The sequence below is a fragment of the Zea mays genome, chromosome 6, assembly GCF_902167145.1.
Source record: "Zea mays cultivar B73 chromosome 6, Zm-B73-REFERENCE-NAM-5.0, whole genome shotgun sequence".
Classification (NCBI taxonomy): Eukaryota; Viridiplantae; Streptophyta; class Magnoliopsida; order Poales; family Poaceae; genus Zea; species Zea mays.
Genome location: NC_050101.1, coordinates 115,541,893 through 115,568,717, shown reverse-complemented (window position 1 = coordinate 115,568,717; position 26,825 = coordinate 115,541,893). Strand labels below are relative to the sequence as shown.

General features: G+C 49.8%; 1 protein-coding gene and 1 long non-coding RNA gene across 3 annotated transcripts; one reads left to right on the top strand and one right to left on the bottom strand.

Annotated features, from left to right (window-relative positions):
- The first annotated feature begins 18,094 nt into the window (after positions 1–18,094).
- LOC103631308 (ethylene-responsive transcription factor ERF036) lies at positions 18,095–19,577 on the top strand. Its single transcript, XM_020540058.3, has 2 exons — positions 18,095–18,401; positions 18,937–19,577. Exons 1-2 carry the CDS (start codon positions 18,095–18,097, stop codon positions 19,452–19,454), a joined length of 825 nt encoding a protein of 274 aa, XP_020395647.1. The 3' UTR covers positions 19,455–19,577.
- A 1,060-nt stretch (positions 19,578–20,637) lies between these two features.
- Positions 20,638–22,087, bottom strand: LOC103629830 (uncharacterized). 2 transcript variants are annotated; one of them, XR_002262783.2, is made up of 2 exons: positions 21,177–22,087; positions 20,638–20,849 (listed from the first exon to the last, which is right to left on the bottom strand). It is a non-coding gene; the product is annotated as an uncharacterized lncRNA (long non-coding RNA). The 2 variants fall into 2 exon arrangements; XR_554663.3 differs by having other exon boundaries at positions 21,776–22,075.
- Between the last annotated feature and the right edge of the window lie 4,738 nt (positions 22,088–26,825).

The following is a 26,825-nucleotide window of genomic DNA, read 5'->3' as shown; positions in this document are numbered from 1 at the left end:
GTTGGTGGTAGCGCCTAAGCGCTTGGTTGTACCGTGCATTTCGGATCGCCGCTCGCCATCTGCGCTCGTCGATGAAGTCCACGTCCTCATGTCGTAGCTGTTCTTGCATAGACTCATCGAAAGCCTGGACCCGTGGGGAGCCCATAAGGATTTCCGGGGGAAGGCAGGCTTCAGTCCCGTAGACCAGGAAGAACGGGGTCTTCCCGGTAGCTTGGCTGGGTGTGGTCCGGTTCCCCCATAGCACGGGCGGAAACTCGCTGACCCAATTTGCACCATGCTTTTTCAAGCAGTCGTAGGTGCGTGTCTTGAGTCCCCTGAGGATTTCTGCGTTTGCCCTCTCCACTTGGCCGTTGCTCCATGGATGAGCCACAGACGCAAAGCAGAGCTGGGTGCCGCTGTCCTCGCAATACTCCTGGAAGATCCGACCTGTAAACTGGGTCCCGTTGTCCGTAATGATACGGCTTGGGACCCCAAATCTACAGATGATCGACTTAAGGAAAGCGGCAGCAGCACCCTGGGTGATATTGACCACAGGGGTGGCCTGAGCTGGTGTGTGTGTGTATCTTCTTTGCGTGGAACTGGCACGCCTTGCAGGACTTTACCATCTCAGCTGCATCCTGGAGAGAGGTTGGCCAGTAAAAGCCATGTCGGAAGTCCTTACCGACCAGCATGCGGGATGATGAATGACTTCCGCACTCTCCTCCATGGATCTCCGTGAGCAACTCACGACCCTCCTCCTAGGTAATGCACCGCATGAGAATGTCGTTGGCGCCACGGCGGTAGAGATCCCCTTCCACCACCGTGTAGCATTTAGCCAACCGCATTATGCGCTCTGTGGACACATGGTCTTCAGGAAGGATATTTTCCTTCAGGTAGTCCCGGATCTCGGAGATCCATGCATCGGGACCACTCTGAGGTATTGGCTGTGGCGCTAAGGGACGGGCAGGATCTCCTATAGCACACACAGTCTTCGGTGGGTTCTGTAGATGGGACGCCACCGAGACCGCTAGCTTCGAGGTGCTAGTCTCGCTCCCTTCGTCCAGTTCGGCCGGCTGGGCGGTGGGTCTCAGCAGCTGTCTTTCAAAGACGCCCTCGGGCACGGGTGAGGTCATCTACCACCGAGTTGTCAGCCCGAGGAACGTGTTGCAGTTCCAGGGCAGTGAAGTCCTTTTCCAGCTTCCTCACATGATGTAGGTACACTGCGAGCCTGGGCTCATTGCAGCTACACTCCCCGCGGACTTGCTTGATGATCAGCTGGGAGTCCCCCTTCACCTGGAGCTAGCGGATCCCTAGGGATAGGTTCACCAACAAGTCGAAGATCAGTGCTTCGTACTCCGCCATGTTGTTGGTGGCCTTGAACTCAAGGTGCACCATGTACTTCACTTGATCTCCGCTTGGGTCGATGACGACCACTCCAGCTCCGCCAACTTGCTAACGGGCGGATCCGTCGAAGAAAAGCGTCCAGTGGGGCTCGGTGAAGACCGGACCCCTGGGCTTCGCAGGTGTGGATTCCAAATCGGGATCCGGACCCCTAGGAGCGCTCGAGGGAGGCATCCACTCCACGATGAAGTTGGCCAGGACCTGGCTTTTGATGGCGTGGTGAGGCTAGAAGTCCAGCTGGAACTCAGCGAGCTCTGCAGCCCACTTGGCGATGTTGCCTGTGGCGTTAGAGTTGTGGAGGATGGCCTTTAACGGAAAGGAGGTCACCACCACGACCCTGTGTGCGTGGAAATAGTGGCGCAACTTCCTGGACGCAACAAGCACATCATAGAGAAGTTTGTGTGTCTCAAGGTACCTGGTCTTCGCCTTGTGGAGGACCTCGCTGACGTAGTAGACTAGCCTCTAAACGGTCCGGACCCCGGCAGCCGGTACCGAGTCCTCAGGTTCCTGGCCTTCTTGTGCCATCCTTTCAACGACCAGCACCATGCTCACCGCTTCCGTAGCCACCGCGATGTATAAATACAACAGCTCCCCAGGCTCTGGGGCTACCAGTATTAATTGGTAGGGACACCAGGTGCTGCTTCAACTCTTGGAAGGCTTGTTCTGCCTCTTCGGTCCAAGAGAATGGGTCGGACTTCCGCAACAGCTTGAAGAAGGGTAGCGCCCTCTCAGCTAGCCTTGAAATGAAGCGGCTAAGGGTGGCTAATGACCCCGTAAGCTTCTGGACATCCTTGATGCGAGCCAGAGGCCTCATTACCTCAATCGCCTTGATTTTCTCCGGGTTTGCTTCAGTGCCCCGGTACGAAACCAGGAACCCCAGCAACTTCCCTGCGGAGACACCAAAGACGCACTTGTCTGGGTTCAGCTTCGTGCGGGTTGCCCGCAGCTTGTCGAAGATTAGGGTTAAGTCTTCCACTAGGGTCGACCCTCTCTTAGTCTTGACCACGATGTCATCGACGTATACCTCTACTCTGTCCCTGATCAGGTCCCTGAAAGTCTTACTCATCGCCCGCACAAATGTCGACAAGGCGTTCTTCAGACCGTAAGGCATCACGACATAGCAATAAAGCCCATCCACTGTTACAAAAGCGGTATGCTTCCTATCTTCCCTAGACATCTGGATTTGATGGAAACCAGAGTAAGCATGTAAGAAAGACAAAAGGTCGCACCCGGAGGTAGAATCCACGATTTGATCTATTCGTGGAAGTGGATACGGGTCCTTGGGACAAGCCTTATTAAGGCTTGTGTAGTCGATGCACATCCAAAGCTTCCCATTCGCCTTGGGGACGATGACTGGGTTGGCCAGCCACACTAGGTGATGAACCTCTTCGATGAAGCCGACATCTAGCAGCTTCCGGACCTCTTTTCAGATGAAGTCCTGTCGCTCGACGCACTGTCTGCGAGGCTTCTGACTCACCGGCTTGGCATCAGGGTTGATCTTCAGATGGTGCTCGATCACCTCCCTGGGGATCCCAGGCATCTGTGACGGCTCCCATGTGAACACGTCGGCATTTGTCTGGAGGAAGGTGACGAGCGCGAGTTCCTATTTTTCCTCCAGATCACCCGCAATGCGAGTGGCCTGGGAGGAACCCGCACTGAGCTGGACGGCCTTGACGGGGACGTCGTCCGCTCCGGATGGCCGCACCTTCGGCACCTTGGTAGGCGCCTTGGTTCTGGAGGTCCAGGGGTTCCTCCCTCCGTCGTCCGGGCGAGCAGCTTCTGCCGCCAGGGCGTGCAGCTTTTCCACAGCCGCAAGCGCAGTGGCGCAGTCGCCCCACACGGTGAGGACCCCGGCCAGAGACGGCATCTTGAGGACCAAATACCCGTAATGGGCAATGGCCATGAACCGGTACAGGGCCGGCCTGCCGATGATGGCGTTGCAGGGGAGGTTGACCTCCGCGACGTCGAACTGGACGTTCTCCGTGCGGAAGTTTTCCTTGGTCCCGAATGTTACCGGGAGTGCGATGCTCCCAAGGGGATACACTGGTTGTGGGCCCACTCCGGAGAATGGGCGAGAGGGTCCCAGCCGGGACCCTGGGATCTACAGCTGCTTGAATACAGCATGACTGATGACGTTGAGGCCAGCCCCTCCGTCAATCAGAACATGGTGCAGCCGCATGTTAGCGATGACAGGGGCGGTGATGAGCGGTAGTATACCGGCCCCTGCCATGTTGCCGGGGCAGTCGGATGCCCCGAAGGAGATGGTGGTGCTCCTCCACCGCTGATGTGGAGCAGCCTTCGGGACCCCTGGGACCGCCGAAAGGACCTCTCGGCGCAGGGACTTGACGTTCCTACGGGAGGTGAGCTCCCAGCTCCTGCCGTACATGGCGTACAACTTCTTGCGGCGGTCGTTGTCATCACCAGAGTCTGAGTCCCCAGTGAAAACATCCTTCAGGTCCCCCTCAGGTGACTGATACCCGAGGTCCCGTTCTCCCGCAGCCACATCATCGTCGTCGACCTTCTCCTTGCCAGGCCGGCGACGAGACGGGGAGCCATCCTTGGAAGACTGCTCACGCCGCTCGCTGACGCGCTTCATGAGCTTGATGATCTCGCGACACTCGACGGCGCTATGACGACTGTTGGGGTGCACAGGGCATGTGCCGCTGTTACCTCCCTATGGCCGTGGGCGCTTGTTGCGCTCGTTCCGGCCCCCAGTCGCAGCTGCGACGACCGGAGCAGCAGTCTGTGGCTTCTCGTGGTCGTGGTTCTTCTTCTTCTTCTTTTTGTCGTCTTGGGTGACGGCACCCGAGCCACCCGTCTGGGCAACTTTGGTCTATGGTGCCGAGTGCCATGCACGGCCCTCGGCAGCCCTGGCGCACTTGTCGGCCAGAGCGAAGAGCGTGGTGACAGTTTCCACGTCATGCGTGGCCAACTTCTCCAACATCTTTTCATCATGTACCCCCTGGCAGAAAGAAGTGATGATGGAAGCATCAGTGATACGTGGTATAGTCCCTCGTACCTTAGTGAAGCGGGAGATGAATGCCCGGAGAGTTTCCCCGGGTTCCTGCCTCACTGCATGGAGGTGAGCCTCCACGCCATGCTGTTGATAAGCGCTCGGGAAGTTCACTGTGAACCGCGCACAGAGCTCTTCCTAGGAGTAGATCGATCCTGGGGTGAGGTTCATGAGCCAAGTCCGGGCTGGCCCAGACAAGGCTACATGGAAGTATGTTGCCATTATAGCAGGGTCTCCACCTGCTGCCGTAATGGTGGTGACGTATACCTGCAAGAATTCTGATGGGTTTGACGTATCGTCGTACTTTTCCGACAGGTGTGGCCGGAACTTAGATGGCCAAGTTGCCGCGAGGAGATGATCCGCCAGTGCGGCGCAGCCCACGCCGGCCAATGGGACACCCGCCTGGATCCGGGCGCCCGTTGGAGTTTGCGGTGCAACCGCAGCGAAGTTGTAGTCGAGGTTGCGACCCTCGACGTTTAGCCGGCACTCACGTGCCCTCTCCAGGGAGACGCGGGCATCCTCGCCCGCACGCCAGTGGTTGAGTTCTGCTCACAGGTCATCAGACCTCACCAGAGAGACTGGAGCGTCCTCTCCCGCACGACTGCGGTTGAGCTCCGCCCGCAGGTCCTCAGTCGGTGCAGCCCTCACCGAGGGTGAGCACACTGACGCCGACGCCTCATGTTGACGCCAGGATGACCGAGGCCTGGGCCTGGCTGAGCTAGAGTGCGCCATGCCGAGCAGACGGTCGACATCGTCACACCACTGCTTCATGGCCCTCGGCGAGGCCGTGGAGCTAGGAGGGTGGTGTAGCAACTCCCTGGCAGCTGATAGTGCCCCAGGCGCAGCCCTAGACGCTCTGGAGGTCTGCACCGGAGTGTGCTGTCGTGCAGAGTACACAGCAGCAGCACCAGTCGCAGGGCAGTTGGTGGCCCACGGTGTGGAAGATGCAGCCTCTTCCTCCACCAGGAAGTCCTCAGGCATGAAATCATGGTGCTCGACGATGTGGACCATGGTGTCGAGTAGAAAAACAAGCAAAAACATAATGCCAAGCCCCCTACCTGGCGCGCCAAATGTTAGAGAGGAAATTCTCCGACCGGGTGGCGGAACGCACCCGCCCTAAATTTTAAGATGAGGAGGGGGCCTAAGCGTTTTGCCTGTCTGCTAGATGGATTCGAGATGAACACAAGAACACACAAGGGTTTAGAGTGGTTCAGGCCGCCGGAGCGTAATACCCTACTCCATTGTGCGTAGTATTGAGAGCGTGTATGAACTTGTGAGTCTGAGTGTCTGAGTGAGCCTGAAAGTCTGCCTTGTAACGTCATGTGCCCTCCCTTTTATAGCTCAAGGGGGCACGTACAAGGATACTGAGCCCCGACATGCGGGCCTAGGGGCAAAATGGAAGGAAGTAACTAATGCCTGTAACGCCTGGGTGATCTCCGAGCGCCATAATGTCCATAGTGCATACAGTATTGATATGTCGCGGCTGCTTCCTCGGTAACGCGCGCGTCATGAAGAGCGTAGTACACGTGGCAGCATTGGCGTACTGCATGCCAATGGAATGGACAGGCACGCCGCCTGCGGGATGGCCTGGTCGCCATTCGTCAGCGGAGTGGACAGGGCTCATTAAATGCCGAGGCGGCACATCGCCTACCAGTGGAATGGACAGGGCTCATTAAATGCTGAGGCGGCACATCACCTGCCAGTGGAATGGACAGGCGGCACACCTTATCCGCAATAAATGCAGAGGTTGCGTGGCCCAGAGGCCTTACGTCAGGCTCCGCCCGTTGGCTTACGTCACGGGATGCATGCCATGTGGCAGCATCGGGGCTCTGCCTGAGCGGGGAGCAGAAGCGTACACGGTATGGTCTGGACACGTGTCGGCTCCGGACCCCCGCCTGGCCTTGATTAAGGCCTGGGTACTCTTTGTCCCGGAATCACAGGACCCTGCTGTGAGTGGCCTGGACCCCACACAGAGGGGTCCGAAACCCATCCTAGGGGTCCGGTTTGCGCACGTGGAGGTCCCAGACCTCTCCCGGAGGTCCGGTCTACATATACAGTGGGTCGACACTTTCTAATGGGGGTCCGGACTCACTATTGATACCTTGGAGTATATCATCTTCTCTGGCCACATGGCAGCTCTGGAGCCGTCCACGTGGTGGGGTCGGGTGCTGTTTACCACGCGACTAGAGATAGCCGCGCGGGTACTATGTCTTCATACTGTAGTAAGGGGTACCCCTATTTCAGGGTACCGACATGCATGTAAGTGTAAAGGTATGTAACCCCATCCAACACAAGCATCAGAACTTAGCCCTCAATCACTCATGATGTAGACGACCAAACATGGAGTCGCTTCAGTAAGATGCCCCTCATGTTAACATTAATAGGAACAGCTAAAACCCCATTTCAGCCTTTGCACATGAACGAACCAACGATAGCAAGGGGGAGCAAGTAACATGGCAGACATTAAGACATGCAAGGAGCAAGAGAATGACGTTGTACGTACTGCAAAGTGGCCAAGGTTGACGAGCGTTCATGCCAATGCTGGGGGCACACCCAAAGACGGAGAGGGCGAGGATCCAACAAAAGAAGATGATGTAGGCGGTCCAGACCTCGGGGTACATGAACTACCCAGTGTTCCTGTTTAAATCCGGGGGCCGCACCACCTGCAGATACAACTTTGCCATCGACGCAGGGTGGGAGGGGGGCTCCGCCACGATGGCTTTGGAAGTGGGGCGTTGGAGACCGGGGAGCGGCGGACATGGCTGAAAGGGAAATGTGCCCTTGGGCCATTTCTAAGTATTTTGGTGATTGAGTGTCAACACAAGTGCTTAAATGTGAATCAATGCCCATGGTTGAACAAAGTGAAAATCTAGAACAAAGGTATGTATCTAAGTCTTAGTACATTGGTTTTGTGTACTAATATACTTGTCTAAGTGTTAGAAACAGGAAGAAGAAGAAAAGAAGAAAGTTGGCTGTGTACAGCCAAGAGGCTGTTTCGGTCTGGGGCACCGGACTGTCCGGTGGCGCACCAGACAGTGTCCGGTGGTGCACCGGACAGTGTCCGGTGCGCCAGGCTGCCTCGGCCGAAGAGGCCGCTCTCGGGAATTTGCTGACGGCGTACGGCTAAAATTCACCGGACTGTCCGGTGTGCACCGGACTGTCCGGTGAGCCAACGGTCGGCCGGGCCAACGGTCGGCCGCGCGATCTGCGCGGGACACGTGGCCAAGCCAACGGTCGGAAGGGGGCACCGGACTGTCCGGTGTGCACCGGACATGTCCGGTGCGCCAACGGCTCCCGCATCTGCAACGGTCGACCGCGCTGTTTAAGGAAGGAAATCGGGCACCGGACAGTGTCCGGTGTGCACCGGACTGTCCGGTGCGCCCGACGACAGAAGGCAAAGATGGCCTTCCAGATTTGTTCTCAACGGCTCCTAGCTGCCTTGGGGCTATAAAAGGGACCCCTAGGCGCATGGAGGGAGACACCAAGCAACCTTAGAGCATTCTTGATCATCCACACTCAGTCTTTGCGCATCCGTTTGTCATTCTAAGTGATTCGAGCTTCGTTCTTGTGAGAACTTTGAGATAGTCTTTGAGCTCGATTCTTGGCCGTGTGTGTGCGCATTTCGCTGTGGATTTGTGTGTGTTGCTTCCCTCCCTTACTCCGTGCTTGTTTTTGAATCTTAAGTGTAAGGGCGAGAGACTCCAATTTGTGGAGATTCCTCGCAAGTGGGATAAAGATAAGCAAGGCAAAACACCGTGGTATTCAAGTGGGTCTTTGGACCGCTTGAGAGGGGTTGATTGCAACCCTCGTCCGTTGGGACGCCACAACGTGGAGTAGGCAAGTTTTGTACTTGGCCGAACCACGGGATAAATCACCGTGTCTTCTCTGTGTTGAATTCTTTGTGATTGTCATATTGTGCAAGATCTCCTCTTTAGCCACTTGGCAATTATTGTGCTAACCCTTAACAAGTTTTTGTGGCTATAAGCTTAAAGTTTTACAGGATCACCTATTCACCCCCCCTCTAGGTGCTCTCAATTGGTATCGGAGCCGTTCTCTTCAAGAAAGGGACTAACCGCCCGAAGAGATGGATCCTAAGGGGAAGGGGATAGTGATCAACGACAAGGAAAAGGAGTCTTTCGTCAACGAGCCAAAAGATGACAAATCCAACGACTCTGGCTCGGGCCACAGACGTAAAGATGGGAAGAAGAAGAAGACAAGACGTATCAAGGAGATCGTCTACTACGACAGCGACGAGTCTACTTCTTCCCACAAGGACGACGACTACGACAAACAAAAGACGGTCAATTCGAACTTTTCATTTGATTATTCTCGTATTCCACAAAGTTCGAATTCGCATTTGCTTTCCATTCCTCTTGGCAAACCTCCACACTTTGATGGGGAGGACTACGGATTTTGGAGTCACAAAATGCGTAGTCATTTATTCTCTCTCCATCCAAGCATATGGGAGATCGTAGAGAATGGAATGAAATTTGATAGCTCAGATAGCCCTATGTTTATTAATGAACAAATTCATAAAAATGCACAAGCTACTACTGTGTTGCTAGCCTCTTTGTGCAGGGACGAGTACAATAAGGTGAGCGGCTTGGACAATGCCAAGCAGATATGGGACACCCTCAAGATTTCTCACGAGGGGAACGACATCACCATGCTCACTAAAATGGAATTGGTGGAGGGCGAGCTTGGAAGGTTTGCAATGATAAGGGGCGAGGAGCCAACTCAAACATACAACCGGCTCAAGACCCTCATCAACAAAATAAGGAGTTATGGAAGCACGCGATGGACGGACCATGACGTCGTCCGACTATTACTAAGGTCATTTACCGTTCTTGATCCTCATCTCGTGAACAATATTCGTGAGAATCCCAGGTACACGAAGATGACGCCCGAGGAGGTACTCGGAAAATTCGTAAGCGGGCGGATGATGATCAAGGAGGCAAGATACGTGGACGACGCCTTGAATGGACCGATCAACGAGCATCAACCCCTTGCTCTCAAGGCAACAAGAAGCAAGGAGGTGCTACCTAGCAAGGTGGCACAAATTGAGGCGGCCGGACTTAATGATGAGGAGATGGCTCTCATCATCAAACGCTTCAAGACGGTGCTAAAAGGTCACAAGGGGCAACCAAGCAAGACCAAGACAAAGGGGAAGCGCTCATGCTTCAAGTGCGGTAAGATTGGTCATTTTATCGCTAACTGCCCCGATAACGATAGTGACCAGGAACAGGGGAACAAGAGGGAAAAGAAGAAGAATTACAAGAAGGCCAAGGGCGAGGCACACATCGGAAAGGAGTGGGACTCGGATTGCTCCTCCGACTCCGACAATGAAGGACTCGCCGCCACCGCCTTCAACAAGTCATCCCTCTTCCCCAACGAGCATCACACATGCCTTATGGCAAGGGAGAAGAAGGTGAGTACTCGAGACTCCACTTATGCTTCTTCTAGTGATAATGAGTCTAGTGATGATGATGACATAGACTATTCATGCTTATTCAAGGGTTTAGATAGATCTAAGATAGACAAAATTAATGAATTGATTGATGCCTTGAATGATAAGAATGTGCTTTTAGAAAAACAAGAGGATTTGTTGTATGAAGAACATGACAAATTTGTAGAAGCACAAAAATCACTTGCATTAGAGATTAATAGAAATAAAATGCTTTCTTGTGAGTTGTCTACATGTCATGATTCAATTGCTAGTTTAAAGAGCATAAATGATGATTTAAATGCTAAACTAGAAAAATCTAGTAAAACAACATCTTGTGTAGAACATGTTGAGATTTGCACTAGGTGTAAGGATTTCGATGTTGATGCCTGTAGTGATTATTTAGCTTCAATTTCCAAACTAACTGAGGAATTGGCTAGTCTTAATGCCCAACTTAAGACTAGCAAAAGCAAATTTGATAAATTGAAATTTGCAAGGGATGCCTATACGATTGGTAGACATCCCTCAATTAAGGATGGACTTGGCTACAAAAGGGAAGCCAAGAACTTAACAAGCCATAAGGCTCCCATTCCAGCTAAGGAGAAAGGGAAGGCCCCTATGGCTACTAGTGCTAAAAGGAACCATGCCTTTTTGTATCATGATAGGAAAAATTCTAGAAATGTTTTTAGAAGTTATGATGCCTTTGATTCACATGCTTATGATTCTTATGCTATGACTGCCTCTAGTTCTCATGTTGTGCATGATAGAAAGGTTTGTAGAAGAAATGTTATTCACAATATGCCTAGGAGAAATGTTGCTCATAGGAAAGTTCATGGACCTTCTACAATTTATCATGCCCTAAATGCTTCCTTTGCCATTTGTAGAAAGGATAGGAAAATAGTTGCTAGGAAGTTAGGGGCAAAATGCAAGGGAGACAAAACTTGCATTTGGGCCCCTAAGGAAATTTGCACTAACCTTGTAGGACCCAACAAGAGTTGGGTACCTAAGTCCCAAGCCTAAATTTGCCTTGCAGGTTTATGCATCCGGGGGTTCAAGCTGGATTATCGACAGCGGATGCACAAACCATATGACGGGGGAGAAGAAGATGTTCACTTCCTACGTCAAGAATAAGGATTCCCAAGATTCAATTATATTCGGTGATGGGAATCAAGGCAAGGTAAAAGGGTTAGGTAAAATTGCAATTTCTAATGAGCATTCTATCTCTAATGTATTTTTAGTAGAGAGTCTTGGATATAATTTGCTATCTGTTAGTCAATTATGTCATATGGGATATAACTGTCTATTTACAAATGTAGATGTGTCTGTCTTTAGAAGAAGCGATGGTTCATTAGCTTTTAAGGGTGTATTAGACGGCAAACTTTATTTAGTTGATTTTGCAAAAGAAGAGGCCGGTCTAGATGCATGCTTAATAGCTAAGACTAGCATGGGCTGGCTGTGGCATCGCCGCTTAGCACATGTGGGGATGAAGAACCTTCACAAGCTTCTAAAGGGAGAACACGTGATAGGTTTGACTAACGTGCATTTCGAAAAAGATAGACCTTGTGCAGCTTGTCAAGCAGGTAAACAAGTGGGAGGAGCGCATCACAGCAAGAATGTGATGACCACTTCAAGACCCCTGGAGCTGCTGCATATGGACCTCTTCGGACCCGTCGCCTATCTGAGCATAGGAGGGAGTAAGTATGGTTTAGTTATTATTGATGACTTTTCCCGCTTCACTTGGGTATTCTTTTTGCAGGATAAGTCTGAAACCCAAGAGACCCTCAAGCGCTTCCTCAGGAGAGCTCAAAATGAGTTTGAGCTCAAAGTGAAGAAGATAAGGAGCGACAACGGGTCCGAGTTCAAGAACCTTCAAGTGGAGGAGTTCCTTGAGGAGGAAGGGATCAAGCACGAGTTCTCCGCTCCCTACACACCACAGCAAAATGGTGTGGTAGAGAGGAAGAACAGGACGCTAATCGATATGGCGAGGACAATGCTTGGAGAATTCAAGACCCCCGAGTGTTTTTGATCGGAAGCCGTGAACACGGCTTGCCACGCCATCAACAGGGTCTATCTTCATCGCCTCCTCAAGAAGACTTCGTATGAGCTACTAACCGGTAACAAACCCAATGTATCTTACTTTCGTGTATTTGGGAGCAAGTGCTACATTCTAGTGAAGAAGGGTAGAAATTCTAAGTTTGCTCCCAAAGCTGTAGAAGGGTTTTTGTTAGGTTATGACTCAAATACAAAGGCGTATAGAGTCTTCAACAAATCATCGGGTTTGGTTGAAGTCTCTAGCGACGTTGTATTTGATGAGACTAATGGCTCTCCAAGAGAGCAAGTTGTTGATTGTGATGATGTAGATGAAGAAGATGTTCCGACGGCCGCTATACGAACCATGGCGATTGGAGAAGTACGGCCACAGGAACAAGATGAACGAGATCAACCTTCTTCCTCAACTATGGTGCATCCCCCAACCGAAGATGACGAACAGGTACCTCAAGTGGAGGCGCTTGATCAAGGGGGAGCACAAGATGATCAAGTGATGGAGGAAGAAGCGCAACCAGCACCTCCAACCCAAGTTCGAGTGATGATTCAAAGGGATCATCCCGTCGACCAAATTCTGGGTGATATTAGCAAGGGAGTAACTACTCGATCTCGATTAGTTAATTTTTGTGAGCATTACTCCTTTGTCTCTTCTATTGAGCCTTTCAGGGTAGAGGAGGCCTTGCTAGATCCGGATTGGGTATTGGCCATGCAGGAGGAGCTCAACAACTTCAAGCGCAATGAAGTTTGGACACTGGTGCCTCGTCCGAAGCAAAATGTTGTGGGAACCAAGTGGGTGTTCCGCAACAAACAGGACGAGCACGGGGTGGTGACGAGGAACAAGGCTCGACTTGTGGCAAAAGGTTATGCCCAAGTCGCAGGTTTGGACTTTGAGGAGACTTTCGCTCCTGTGGCTAGGCTAGAGTCCATTCGTATCTTGCTAGCATATGCCGCTCACCATTCTTTCAGGTTGTACCAAATGGATGTGAAGAGCGCTTTCCTCAACGGGCCAATCAAGGAGGAGGTGTACGTGGAGCAACCCCCTGGCTTCAAGGATGAACGGTACCCCGACCACGTGTGTAAGCTCTCTAAGGCGCTCTATGGACTTAAGCAAGCCCCAAGAGCATGGTATGAATGCCTTAGAGACTTTTTAATTGCTAATGCTTTCAAGGTTGGGAAAGCCGATCCGACTCTTTTCACAAAGACATGTGATGGTGATTTGTTTGTGTGCCAAATTTATGTCGATGACATAATATTTGGTTCTACTAACCAAAAGTCTTGTGAAGAGTTCAGCAGGGTGATGACGCGGAAATTCGAGATGTCGATGATGGGCGAGTTGAACTACTTCCTTGGGTTCCAAGTGAATCAACTCAAGGACGGCACTTTCATCTCCCAAACGAAGTACACGCAAGACTTGCTAAAGAGGTTTGGGATGAAGGATGCCAAGCCCGCAAAGACGCCGATGGGAACTGACGGACACACCGACCTCAATAAAGGAGGTAAGTCCGTTGATCAAAAAGCATACCGGTCAATGATAGGGTCTTTACTTTATTTATGTGCTAGTAGACCGGATATTATGCTTAGCGTATGCATGTGTGCTAGATTTCAATCCGATCCTAAGGAGTGTCACTTAGTGGCGGTGAAGCGAATTCTTAGATATTTGGTTGCTACGCCTTGCTTCGGGCTCTGGTATCCAAAGGGGTCTACCTTTGACTTAGTTGGATACTCAGACTCCGACTATGCTGGATGTAAGGTCGATAGGAAGAGTACATTGGGGACGTGCCAATTCTTAGGAAGGTCCCTGGTGTCATGGAACTCTAAGAAACAAACCTCTGTTGCCCTATCCACCGCTGAGGCCGAGTACGTTGCCGCAGGTCAGTGTTGCGCGCAACTACTTTGGATGAGGCAAACCCTCCGGGACTTTGGCTACAATCTGAGCAAAGTCCCACTCCTATCTGACAATGAGAGTGCTATCCGCATGGCGGAGAATCCTGTTGAGCACAGCCGCACAAAGCACATAGACATCCGGCATCAGTTTTTGAGAGACCACCAGCAAAAGGGAGATATCGAAGTGTTTCATGTTAGCACCGAGAACCAGCTAGCCGATATCTTCACCAAGCCTCTAGATGAAAAGACCTTTTGCAGGTTGCGTAGTGAGCTAAATGTCTTAGATTCGCGGAACCTGGATTGAATTGTAGCATACATGTACTTATGCTTTTGATCATGTTCTTTTTTGCATTTTGTTGCTTTATTATGGTGCTCAAGTTGTAAAAACACTCCCTGGACCTCACAAGTCTGTTGCAAAGTGATGCACATGTTTAGGGGGAGATGTGTTACAACTTGACCCTTTGAGACTAACCATTTGCTTGAGTTTGCTTGATTTAGTCTCGAAGATGGATTGAAAGGGAAAGGTGAACTTGGACCATGCAAGACTTCCACTGCACTCCGATGAGAGGGTAACTTATTCCAAGTTCATCTCTATGATCTTATTGCCTTTGTACTCTTAATTGAAGATTTTGGTGAGGCAATGGGGTTAAAGGGCCAAGATTGATCCCGTTTTGGTGCTTGATGCCAAAGGGGGAGAAAATAAAGGCCAAAGCAATAAATGGATCAGCTACCACTTGAGAGATTTTGAAAATAGAAGAATAGAGCTTTTTGTTTTGTCAAAACTCTTTTATTGTGTCTCTTGTCAAAAGTTGGCTTCTTGTGGGGAGAAGTGGTGATTATGGGAAATAGGGGGAGTTTTTGAAATCTTTGATCAATCTCTTTTGGAATGACTCTCTTTATGCCTCAACATGTGTGTTTGACATAGAAATAGAGATTTGAGTTTGATTTGCAAAAACAAACCAAGTGGTGGCAAAGGATGATCCATATATGCCAAAATTGAATCAAAATCAATTTGAGTTTTATTTGAAGTGATTTTGCACTTGTTCTAGTTGCTTTATGTTGTGTTGGCATAAATCACCAAAAAGGGGGAGATTGAAAGGGAAATGTGCCCTTGGGCCATTTCTAAGTATTTTGGTGATTGAGTGTCAACACAAGTGCTTAAATGTGAATCAATGCCCATGGTTGAACAAAGTGAAAATCTAGAACAAAGGTATGTATCTAAGTCTTAGTACATTGGTTTTGTGTACTAATATACTTGTCTAAGTGTTAGAAACAGGAAGAAGAAGAAAAGAAGAAAGTTGGCTGTGTACAGCCAAGAGGCTGTTTCGGTCTGGGGCACCGGACTGTCCGGTGGCGCACCGGACAGTGTCCGGTGGTGCACCGGACAGTGTCCGGTGCGCCAGGCTGCCTCGGCCGAAGAGGCCGCTCTCGGGAATTTGCTGACGGCGTACGGCTAAAATTCACCGGACTGTCCGGTGTGCACCGGACTGTCCGGTGAGCCAACGGTCGGCCGGGCCAACGGTCGGCCGCGCGATCTGCGTGGGACACGTGGCCAAGCCAACGGTCGGAAGGGGGCACCAGACTGTCCGGTGTGCACCGGACATGTCCGGTGCGCCAACGGCTCCCGCATCTGCAACGGTCGACCGCGCTGTTTAAGGAAGGAAATCGGGCACCGGACAGTGTCCGGTGTGCACCGGACTGTCCGGTGCGCCCGACGACAGAAGGCAAAGATGGCCTTCCAGATTTGTTCTCAACGGCTCCTAGCTGCCTTGGGGCTATAAAAGGGACCCCTAGGCGCATGGAGGGAGACACCAAGCAACCTTAGAGAATTCTTGATCATCCACACTCAGTCTTTGCGCATCCGTTTGTCATTCTAAGTGATTCGAGCTTCGTTCTTGTGAGAACTTTGAGATAGTCTTTGAGCTCGATTCTTGGCCGTGTGTGTGCGCATTTCGCTGTGGATTTGTGTGTGTTGCTTCCCTCCCTTACTCCGTGCTTGTTTTTGAATCTTAAGTGTAAGGGCGAGAGACTCCAATTTGTGGAGATTCCTCGCAAGTGGGATAAAGATAAGCAAGGCAAAACACCGTGGTATTCAAGTGGGTCTTTGGACCGCTTGAGAGGGGTTGATTGCAACCCTCGTCCGTTGGGACGCCACAACGTGGAGTAGGCAAGTTTTGTACTTGGTCGAACCACGGGATAAATCACCGTGTCTTCTCTGTGTTGAATTCTTTGTGATTGTCGTATTGTGCAAGATCTCCTCTTTAGCCACTTGGCAATTATTGTGCTAACCCTTAACAAGTTTTTGTGGCTATAAGCTTAAAGTTTTACAGGATCACCTATTCACCCCCCTCTAGGTGCTCTCAGTGGCGAGCATCGCAGACGCAGGGCAGAGAGGGGGATGGACGGCGGCGGTTGCGTGGGGGCGGGCGGGGGCACGACCTTGCCTCTTGTGGACACATCCCTTGTAGCGCGACGAGCATCGTGGACGCCAGGCGGGGAGGTGGGGCGGCGAGCATCACGGTCGGTGGTTGTTGCGTGGGGAGGGGTGGATCTGGTGAAGCCGGGTGGATCGGAGACTAGGGGGGAAGAGGAGGCGTGTGTGTGCAGTTCTAGTAGTACAAATGTTCAATGACATCACTGAAGTTTCCCTACACCTTCTCATCCAGATTCTAGGGTGGATAATAGCTTGGAGCTACTTTAGGAACCTCAAATCTCCTTTGGGATTGGAGGGGAATAAGTTAGAAATGAACTAATTTATTCTTGAATCCTATTCAATTCCGAAGGGAATTTGAGTTTCCAAACTAGCCTTTACTATGTTGTGGATTAGCGCTGCCGCTATCTATACTGCTAGCTTTAATTTCTGGGGTGTATTTGATTTCTATAAACTAATTTTTGGTCTCTACATTTTAGTATATTTTAGCCTTTACCACTAGTACAGAGAATCTCTATAGTGGCGGTCGTAAACCTATTTTTAGTGGCGTTTATCGTAACCGCCAGTGCTAGGGGTCAGTAAAAATCATCATTTTTACATGCGCAAAATTCGCGCGCTACGCGGTGTTAGTAATTGAACCGTCGACCTCACCCTCGCGTGTACCCTCCACTACCACTCCATCTATGACATGCTTTGTGTCTAGTTTGTAGTTGTTTTCTCCACATATTACAACCATTTGAGTGTAAATTGCTTATTTGAGACCCTAAACGAATTCAAATAAAAAAGTTGTCAACTACAAAGTTAAATAACTTTTGAAGTTCTACAACTTTTATTTTGACACTTTTTTCATCCGAGGTAGTTTGCAAAATTTGAATTTTAAATTTGACATACTTAGATTCAATTTTTGAGACCCGAAATGAGTTCAAATAAAAACGTTGTCAACTACAAAGTTTCATAACTTTTAGAGATCTACAACTTTTATTTTGATGGTTTTGTCATACGAGGTCGTTTGAAAAACTCGAAAAATTAAGGACAAAAATGATTTCTAGTGGCGGTTTCTTAAGAAAACCGCCACTAGAAATCGTATTTCTACAGGCGGTTCCTTAAGAAAACCGCCACTAGAAATCATGGATTTCTACTGGCGGTTTTCTTAAGGAACCACCTGTAGAAATACGATTTCTAGTGGCGGTTTTCTTAAGAAACCGCCACTAAAAATAGCACAGTCGGTGGATAACCGGATCCGTCTGTAAAAATATATCGTCCCTCAGGCGTTGAGCCTTTTTCTACTAGTGTACATTGCTAAACACAAAGACTAAAATAGGAATAATCTCTCTTTAAGTCGCTGTGTTTGGCAACTAAAAGATATTAAAATAGAGAAACTAAAAATTAGAAACCAAACACCCCTCACTCTACTCATGGTGCATGGATACTGGAGTGTACTATCTATCCAGAGTATAAACGGTATGTTCTTTCATAGCTATTAGGCTGGTGCGTAATCAATTTTTATCCTATTTGTTGGAACGGTCTGGTTGAAAATTTATCCGTTGCGCCGTACCGGTCATCTTGCCGGCAGATATTTGACTCAATCCATGGATGGAACAACGCAAGCAAGATCATATACGTCGTACTGAGAGTGTAGTGGAGCTAGCTCGATCGCATTCCGTTCGTTGAGCCGTCAGTGTCACTGCGCTCCAACCAACCATTATTACTATAACACACAACACACGACCCTCTTCGCTTGCCATTCAAATCAACAGCTATCTATGATCTATCCATCTCCGGGTCCAAGTCTTCTAGCTACTCTCTAGCTCTTACGGGACCAAGCGGCAGACCCGCCCAGCATCCGCGTCGACCGCGCGCGCACACTGCAGTACGCCGCGCGCACTTGACGCTGACAATGCCGGCGGACTCCGACGACGTCGCCAGCCCGGCGTCGCCGCTGGGGCTGGGCAGCGTGCACAAGAGGGGCGGGGGCGGGGGCGGGAAAAGCGGCGGGCGGCGGCGTCCGGGCCCGGCGTACCGCGGCGTGCGGATGCGGGCGTGGGGGAAGTGGGTGTCGGAGATCCGCGAGCCGCGCAAGAAGTCGCGCATCTGGCTCGGCACCTTCCCGACGGCCGAGATGGCGGCGCGCGCCCACGACGCCGCCGCGCTGGTCGTCAAGGGCCGCGGCGCGGTGCTCAACTTCCCCGAGATGGCGGCGCGCCTGCCGTGTTGGGAATAGTCCCACATTGTCTGGTGAGAGTGTGAAAGCATGGTTTATAAGGTTGAGGGTGCAACCCCTATTAGGCTAGCTTTTTGGGGGGTGTTGGCCCAAGAGACCTAAAGCCCGCTGCTATACGTGCGGGCGCGTGTGTCGCGACCCGACAGCCTGGGTGGGCGCGCCGTTTGTGCGGGCGGCCCCGACGGACACGCCGTGTGTCGGCAGTCCGGTTCCAACAATTGGTATCGGAGCCAGGTTGGCCCAGTGCATTCTCAGACAAATCTCGGCTCACAATGTGTGAGGGGGAGATTGTTGGGAATAGTCCCACATTGTCTGGTGAGAGTGTGAAAGCATGGTTTATAGGGTTGAGGGTGCAACCCCTATAAGGCTAGCTTTTTGGGGGGTGTTGGCCCAAGAGACCTAAAGCCCGCTGCTATACGTGCGGGCGCGTGTGTCGCGACCCGACAGCCTGGGTGGGCGCGCCGTTTGTGCGGGCGGCCCCGACGGACACGCCGTGTGTCGGCAGTCCGGTTCCAACATGCCGCGCCCGGCCTCCGCCGCGCCGCGGGACGTGCAGGCCGCGGCCGCGCGCGCCGCAGCCATGGACGTGCACGTGCCCGTGGGCGCGGCCGCTGCTGCAGCGACGCCGCCGCCGCCTCCGGAGCCGGAGCCGGAGCCGCTGGGGTCGTCGTCCTCGCCGCAGCAGCAGGTGCCGCCGGCCGGGCAGGCGTCAGTATGCAGCCCCGACGAGGAGGAGGAGGAGGAGGGGCTGCTGGACGAGATCGTGGAGCTGCCGCCGATCGACGAGGACGTCCTGGCGGCGTCGGACGACGGCGTGTTCTGCTGGGCCGCGTCGTTCCACCACTGTGCCGCCGACGAGACGTGGCCGTACGAGCCGAACGCGTGGATGCAGGCGGGCGGTGGAGGCATTGCGGCGGCGCACGTCGACGAGATGGCGGTGGTGCCCGGGACCGAGTTCGCCGCGGACCAGCTCTGGACGTCGCAGCCGGACAGCATTATGCCTTCTGGGCTCGGTGCGTTCTTATGGAACCTGTAGAGCTAACTAGGCAACGTACAAACAACTAGCCGATCGATCTGGGCGTCTCTCTCTCCCTTTGCTCTGTTTGTGAGTATAGATAAACTGCTTGTTATTGTACATGTTATGATAGCCCTAAAAGCTTGTAGCATTTGCATCGACGCCTCCTTCCTACGTATCATTCATTGGCACGTACTAGTATGCGCTGCAAGGCAAATATACGCAGTAGGCATCTTCTCTTCGTACCTTTCCGATTCTTCCGCCTTCTTTTTTCCGGTCTTTGAAGAGCTGTGCATGCAAATAAGCGAGCCCTGTCCGGAGATGTCCACGAGGAAAGGAATCGACGCGACAACGCAGATGCGTCCTGACATGCATGGTCGAGCGGATGGGAATCATCAACGCGTTGCATTGATGCGGTGCTTAATTATTTGGCGTTGTCATATAATGCGTTCCTTAGCGCATGTACATCGAACAGTTACGACTCTAGAACTCTGGATCATAAATATATCTAAGAGACAATATTTATAGTTGTGAAGAGGTGAACTCTTCGCGAAGATCATGTCTTTTATAATTTTTTTTACTTAGCCCTTTAAATATTTCTCAAAAGACCCTATATTAAATGGGGTTATACATGCCCTTAAGAGGCCAGCAGTATATAGCACATGTGAAAACATGGAAATTTTTGATGGCCCAGCTTCTTACTTCCAACGGAGGCCGTCGAGCGTAAGTAATTTTCGACGGTTTGCGGCAGCTGTCAGAAGTAATGTTATTTCTAATAGCTTCTCAAACAACCCTAGAAAATTATGTTAGTTCCGGCGGCAACATGCATAAGCCATAAAAACAATGTTAATCTTGACGGCTGACCTAAAAACCGTCGGAAGTAAACCTGACAGAGTCGAGCCCCTGGCCCTATCTCTCTTTTAGCGGGTGTGTTTAGTTAGATGTACAATGAAGAATGAAAAGGGCGGCCACAATTTATATACCACGTGATTGGTTGTTAGGATCAGCAGATCCTGGTCGAAGCCTAGATGCAGGCTGGGCTTAGCCTGTATGCATTGATGCAAACCAAAATAAATTCTCTTGTTTGGTTGTTTGTCTCCGATTAGCCAGGATCAGTACAACCCCTGTTTGGTTTACTGTTTTAGGTAAGTTGTATGGATTTAGCTCTAAGTTGCACGACTCAGCTACATTTCTAAAATTACAATGCCATAAATTACAACGCCATAAATTACACAAAACCAAATTTATACAATTATAAATTACAATAACTTATCCTTTACATATCCTTTACAAAATTATAAATTACAATTATAATATTGATACTGAGGCACAAGAACACTTTACAAAATTGTAGTTTACAAGTATGCATTAGCAGTTTACCAGCGTCCATTGCAGCCACTCATTCTGTTTTCAGTTCTGAAACACCAAAAACACTTGTAAACAAAACAGCTCAATTCTCGATTCAATTTACAAAAACACCAAAAACACCAGATCATGTGTACAATCAAAATACTTGTAAACAAAATAGCTCTCTGTTTAGCAAATACTTGTAAACAAAACAGACCAAAAACAACTTGGTTGTTTGATGGCAAAGTAAATGTAAAAAATTCATGAAGAGAAGGTACACCACTTCCATTTAAATGTGTCACGAGCTTGAATCAGGAGACGATCAAGCCAACGACATGCGTAGAAACAGAGGATTACAGATGATCTCAGATATCAGGAGGCGGACTAGCTCCTTACCGGAGTACTCTTTTCTGAACAATTTGATCAATGCTTCTCCTCTTCTGCATGATCTAGCTCTTCTCTTTCCCAAAGGTTTGCCCCACACGGAAGTCTAATACAAAGAAATGTATGTGATAGGCTGCAGACTGCAGTATGATCCTACGACAATTGTATGGCACCTCCTCATCTGGTTTCGAGCTCAAAAGTGAACCAATCAGCGGATCCCGAGCCTCAAATGTGAGCCAATCGACGCATCCTGCTAGGCAAGAATTGGGCATTCCTAATTCGCTTGGATCTATGAGCCCATTCAGATCCATAACCAGTACCCAGCCCATAACAATGAGCTCTGAAGAAGACAATCACACGTTATAGCCAAATCAGACCACCCAAAACTAAATGCCCCGCCGCCGAATCCCGCCCTTCCTCCAAACATCACGCCGCGACGTCTCTAACCAGAAAGCGAACCAGGCATGAGGCGGCAGCGCCAGCACGGGCAGATCGGGACGGGATGAGCCAGTGTTCGGAGCGAGGAGAGGAGACGGGAGAGGGAGAGCTGGAGGGCGAGAGGAGATGGGAGAGAGAGAGCTAGAGGGCGAGAGGAGAAGGCAGAGTCTGACCTCAACAGCGACGACTGCGAGAGGAACCCTAGCGCAAGCTCCAGGCGAGGACGGTCAACAGCGACGACTGCGAGAGGAACCCTAGCGCGAGCTCTAGGCGAGGACAGAGGCTGCTGTGAGAGGACCCTGGCCCTAGCGCGAGCTCCAGGCGAGGCGGCGAGGCGAGCTCCAGGCGAGGCGGTGGCAACCCTAGCGTGAGCTCCACGCGAGGACAGAGCTGCGAGAGGACGGAACGAGCGAAGCCTGGCTCTCCAGGAACGGAGATTCTGGTCGTATCTGATGGGTCTGAATGAGATGGGTACTTTGCACGAGCGTAGCCTGGCCCAGACATTTCTTCAAGCAACCAAACACACCATTATTTCTAAAACTTGTATCCAACGAGTCCTGCACGAGCGTACATAGGCAACCAATCAGCCCTATACTGTTTAGATGAGAGTCACGCGTGAGCGAGGTAAACACCGTAGTAATTTTTCGTGGCGACATGATCCAAAAAAATGAGGGGACGATATCGCCTCCGATTCATCCTACTTTGACTTCAAACCAAACGCATCCTTACTCGCATTAGTTTCTTTCTTCTGTGTCGTGCCAACATGAGCTCATCCACCTCACCTTCCTTAGTCTCAAGTATGTTCACTTGTGTAAATTCAGCGTTGATTAATTTTAATTGTTGGTATTGGTATTGGATCAAACATCCATCTTTTTCATAACTAAGTGTTGTAATTTCCAACGACCCTATGTGATTAGAGGATCCAGTAAGCTCATTGCTTGTTGAGTGATGTGTGATAAGAGTTTCTAAAGTTCTAGTTTCCAATGGTAATTGTTAAACCATCAGAAATAAGGTTATGTCACAATTAGTAGGCCATTTAATACCGAGTTTGTTAAGATAATGATTTTAATTGGTACATTAGTTAATAAATTGCTCAAATTATTTACTATGAGGCATCAAATGGTAGCTTCATTTTAATTATAGCATGAAAATAAAGTTTATTATGAGACATAGAATGGTCATTGTGCTGTAAATATGTTATAGTGTTACCAAACAAAATATATGTGTCACTTGTTTCGGACCAGCGTACTTCACATACAACGCATGTAAGGTGTGTTGTCCAGAATTGTTCCTTTTTTGACAATCTTAGATGGTGTTTGTTTTCTAAGAACTAATTTTTAATCTTTCTATTTTAATCTCTTTTAGTCCTTAATTTGCGAAATACGTGGACTAAAATATAGACATATTTAAGTCCATGTGTTTGGCAATTTAGGAATAAAAGAGATTAAAATTAGTCTCTAGAAACCAAACACCCTTTTAGAGTCATCGATAGAACATAAATTTATGATAAGCCATGGACCCGAATAAAATTTTCATAGTATAACCAAGTTGTTCTTCACTGCATCATTCTCGGCATACAAATGAAGATTAGTGAAATTATTCTATCAACATTTTGTTCAGGTTTATGGCTCGTCATGAATCCGTGTTCTGTCAATGGAGAACGGTACGGAAGCCCGGTTCTTTCGCAACAGTGTTAGCTTAACATTATCTCGAGTAGTGCAGGTACCTGACACGATCTATTAGCAACCGCGGGTGCCAAATGGTCATATGATGTTGAAGTCACTTGATCGGCATTGTAAATAATAGTATTAGTGCTTAACAACTTCTAAAAGATTATCATCAATCAGCTAGCACTACAGGAAACGCCTATATTTTCGTGGGCAAAAAACCCACGAAAATAAGCCTAAACCGACGAAAATAGCCGTCGAAAATAAGCTCGACGAAAATAGGGAATTATTTACGTCGGTACCGACGAAAACGACTTATTTTCGCCGGCTTCCCCAAGGCCGACGAAAATAGTGGGTCGGCTCACTATTTTCGTCGGCCTCGGTGGCCGACGAAAATAGGAACATAATTTTCGTCGGCCCTGGGTGGTGGCCGACAAAAATATCTGGGCACGTATTTTCGTCGGCCACCACCCAGGCCGACGAAAATTCATGATACCCCCCAAAAATAGATTTTTCTGCACCTTTTATTAATTCACAGCAAAATAAACATATACACAATCACATATACAGATTTCACAAACAATACAGTTTTCACAAACAACATTCACAAGCAATTACATAATTGTTTCAAACATATTCCATACATAGTCCATATATAGTCCATACATAGTTTCAATAGCATAATCACATCCATAATAAAGTCTATACATATCCATACATAGTCCATAAACAAAGTCACTACTCACTCCGGCGGGCTATGAGAGTTTTGGCCACTCCCTCCTCCGCCACCAGGAAGGTGGCCACTCCCTCCAGAACCATGGACGAGAAAGTCTTGGACGTTGACAGCACCCTCCGATCCCTGAGCATGTGACGCTGAACCCTGCAATTCATCAATCATTCAAATAAGGTTGTGTTTGGTCAATATTTGCATAAAACTAAACATGGAACGTCACCTGTGATCCATGGTGATGAGGAGGCTGTGCATGCATCCACGGGTACTGTTGTGCTGGCCACCCTTGAGGTGGTGGCACCCACCCCGTCGGTGGCGGTGCCATCCACGCTTGAAATGGCTGAGAGCCCGTCGGTGGCTGGAAGACTGGTGGCACCCATCCCGGGACTGGCTGCGATCCTTGGGGTGGTGGAGGCGTCCAAGTGCCTGGAGGTGCCTGCGTCCACCCAACACCAGTCCACTGTGGCTGCGACGCTGGAGCTTGTCCTGGCCACTGTCCCCATCCTTGTGCCTGCGAGCCATTTTTGATAATAAAAAAAGAGTTGCTATGGAATTGAAGTGTTCAGATAGTGTTACCTGGGGAGGGCGAAAAGCGGGCAAGTTCATATCAGGGCCGAGTCGAGTAGTCATTTCCTGCAAATGGATGAAACGTTAGAATCGCAACACTATACTTTGAATTCAATGACACGTGATGAGATAGACGAATTACCTGAAAATAAGAAGTCATATACTGCTTCAGCTGTCCGACCTGCTCCTGCGCTGCTCGAGCCTGCTCCTGTGCTGCTCGAGCCTGCTCCTGTGTTGCCCGAGTCTCCTCCTCCAGCTGAGCCTCTCGAGCAGACTTGGAGGAGCGAGAACTCCCTGCCGAAGACGATGCCTTCCCTTGACCTATTGTCCTGTTGTACTCCACAACGCCGGTGCCAAAGGCAAACCTGCATGATACACATAGTTGAGCCATTAAGTGGACACATTCTTATTAATGAAATTGTCGAATCAAAGACAACCACCTCACCTGCCATGCTTTCTACCCCCACCACTGTGGTACAACGCCGAGGCATCTAAGTCTGAATGCATCCAGTCGAAATCAGGCCCATGGCGTTGAGTCATTTCCTCCCCATATGCATTCTGCAAAGAAAGTTAGAGTTGGAGTTAGACACAAAACATGCAATTTAATTCATAAATACAAACTTGTTTACCATTTTCTCCCTTGCCGCCTCGCTGCATAGCTCATCAGGGTTCGCCGGATCAGGGCCACAGTGACCACGGACGTAAACCTCCATAAAACTTGGAGCAACTCCACTTTCAGCTTCCTGCATGAAAAAGAAGAGTTAAACCATATAATTGTAATAGATGTAACATACAAGTTTGATTTATATACTTACCATGCGGCGTGCGGTACCAAGGTGTCCATCGGCCCCGTACCTGTGCCCCGGTCCTTCAGTGCCACGGTTGGCACGGTGCTTGTTGGACTCTGCAATCCACTCAGGCGACACCCATCTCTTAGCCAACCACCTCCAGGCTTCCATGTCCTTCGCCAGCCAATCCACAACGCTCTCCAGGTACTGCTCCTCTGTGAGGTAGATCTCATTGGCCCCTAATGCTTTGCTCATTTTCTGCCCCTTTATCTTCTTGTAGTAGTAGTTGACGACCGCGATGCGAGCATTGTACATGGCATCCTTGATTACCTTATCAGCGCACTTCCGAAAGTGCCTCTTCACACGTGCCCACTGAGCCTGATCCTCCTCGATGTCATCCGGCAATTGGAACCTCCTCTACATATCAATGGAGAAGTTAAGTTAAAGTAAGATTAGGAGAAGCAATAATTCAGTGAATTGCTTATATACGAAAGTAAACTCACCCAGAACTCGTCCCACACAGCCACCTGACAAGTCCTTCGTTTTTGTTCCGAACTTCCCCCTCCGCTACTGCTTTCCCCTGACTCCCCTGGCTGGATATAGTCCTTTAGACCCTAGTCGGCCCACTGCATAGCCGCGAACCTCTCGCCATTGAGCTCCACCATGCCAGGGTAGTAGAAGCGACAGAGGCTACCCAACACCGCGTTCACCTTGGGACGTCTGCCTGTACCGTCCCAATTCAAGTCTTCCCATGACCTACAAACATTAATAAAACAAGTAAACCAGTGCAATCACGTTCACATTAAAAAATTAACACAACAGAAATAAGCCCCACCATTCTCCATGCGGCCGGATGAGCCTCCTCTCGGCAGGTCTCGGACCAAGCGCATTGCTCTTCTTATACCTAAGTATACAAGTAAATTCAATATGATGAAATGATTAAAAACTAATATCAATTAAACTAATATGCATAATAATACCTGAAGGACGTAGAACCATCTGACGCGTCGCCCGCGCTGCCTGCCCCCATAGGGTCAACCTCCTCATCCTGCTCACCCTCCTCATCCTGCTCACCCTCTTCACCCTGCACATGAGCATCCTGCTGAGGAGCCTCCTGCTCACCCTCCTCACCCTGCACTTCGTCTAGACAGTCAAGAAGTTGCTGCTGCCTCTGTCGGCTCTGTGAGGTGCCCTGAAAAAGCCCACTGCCCGAGCTGTCCTCGCTGGCCGCGCTGCCCACACTCCTCCTCGATCTCCTATGCTTGAACATGTTCAACTATAGATAAATTAATGTCAAACCACAGTATATGAAACAAATAATATGAAAATTAATAATGTGAAAATTGGAATACATAGCTTAATTGATTAACTAAAAGAAACATACTAATCAAAAGTCATCCGCATCCGATGATGCTTCTTCGGCTCGTTGTTTATTCATATGCTCTTGATTTCGTTCAATGTGACGTACACT

Bases quoted from the DNA above. Each gene is read 5' to 3' on its own strand.
- LOC103631308 (XM_020540058.3), top strand. From the start codon at position 18,095: ATGCCGGCGGACTCCGACGACGTCGCCAGCCCGGCGTCGCCGCTGGGG. The intron at 18,402-18,936 runs TGCCGTGTTGGG...CCGGTTCCAACA, and splicing joins CCCCGAGATGGCGGCGCGCC to TGCCGCGCCCGGCCTCCGCC.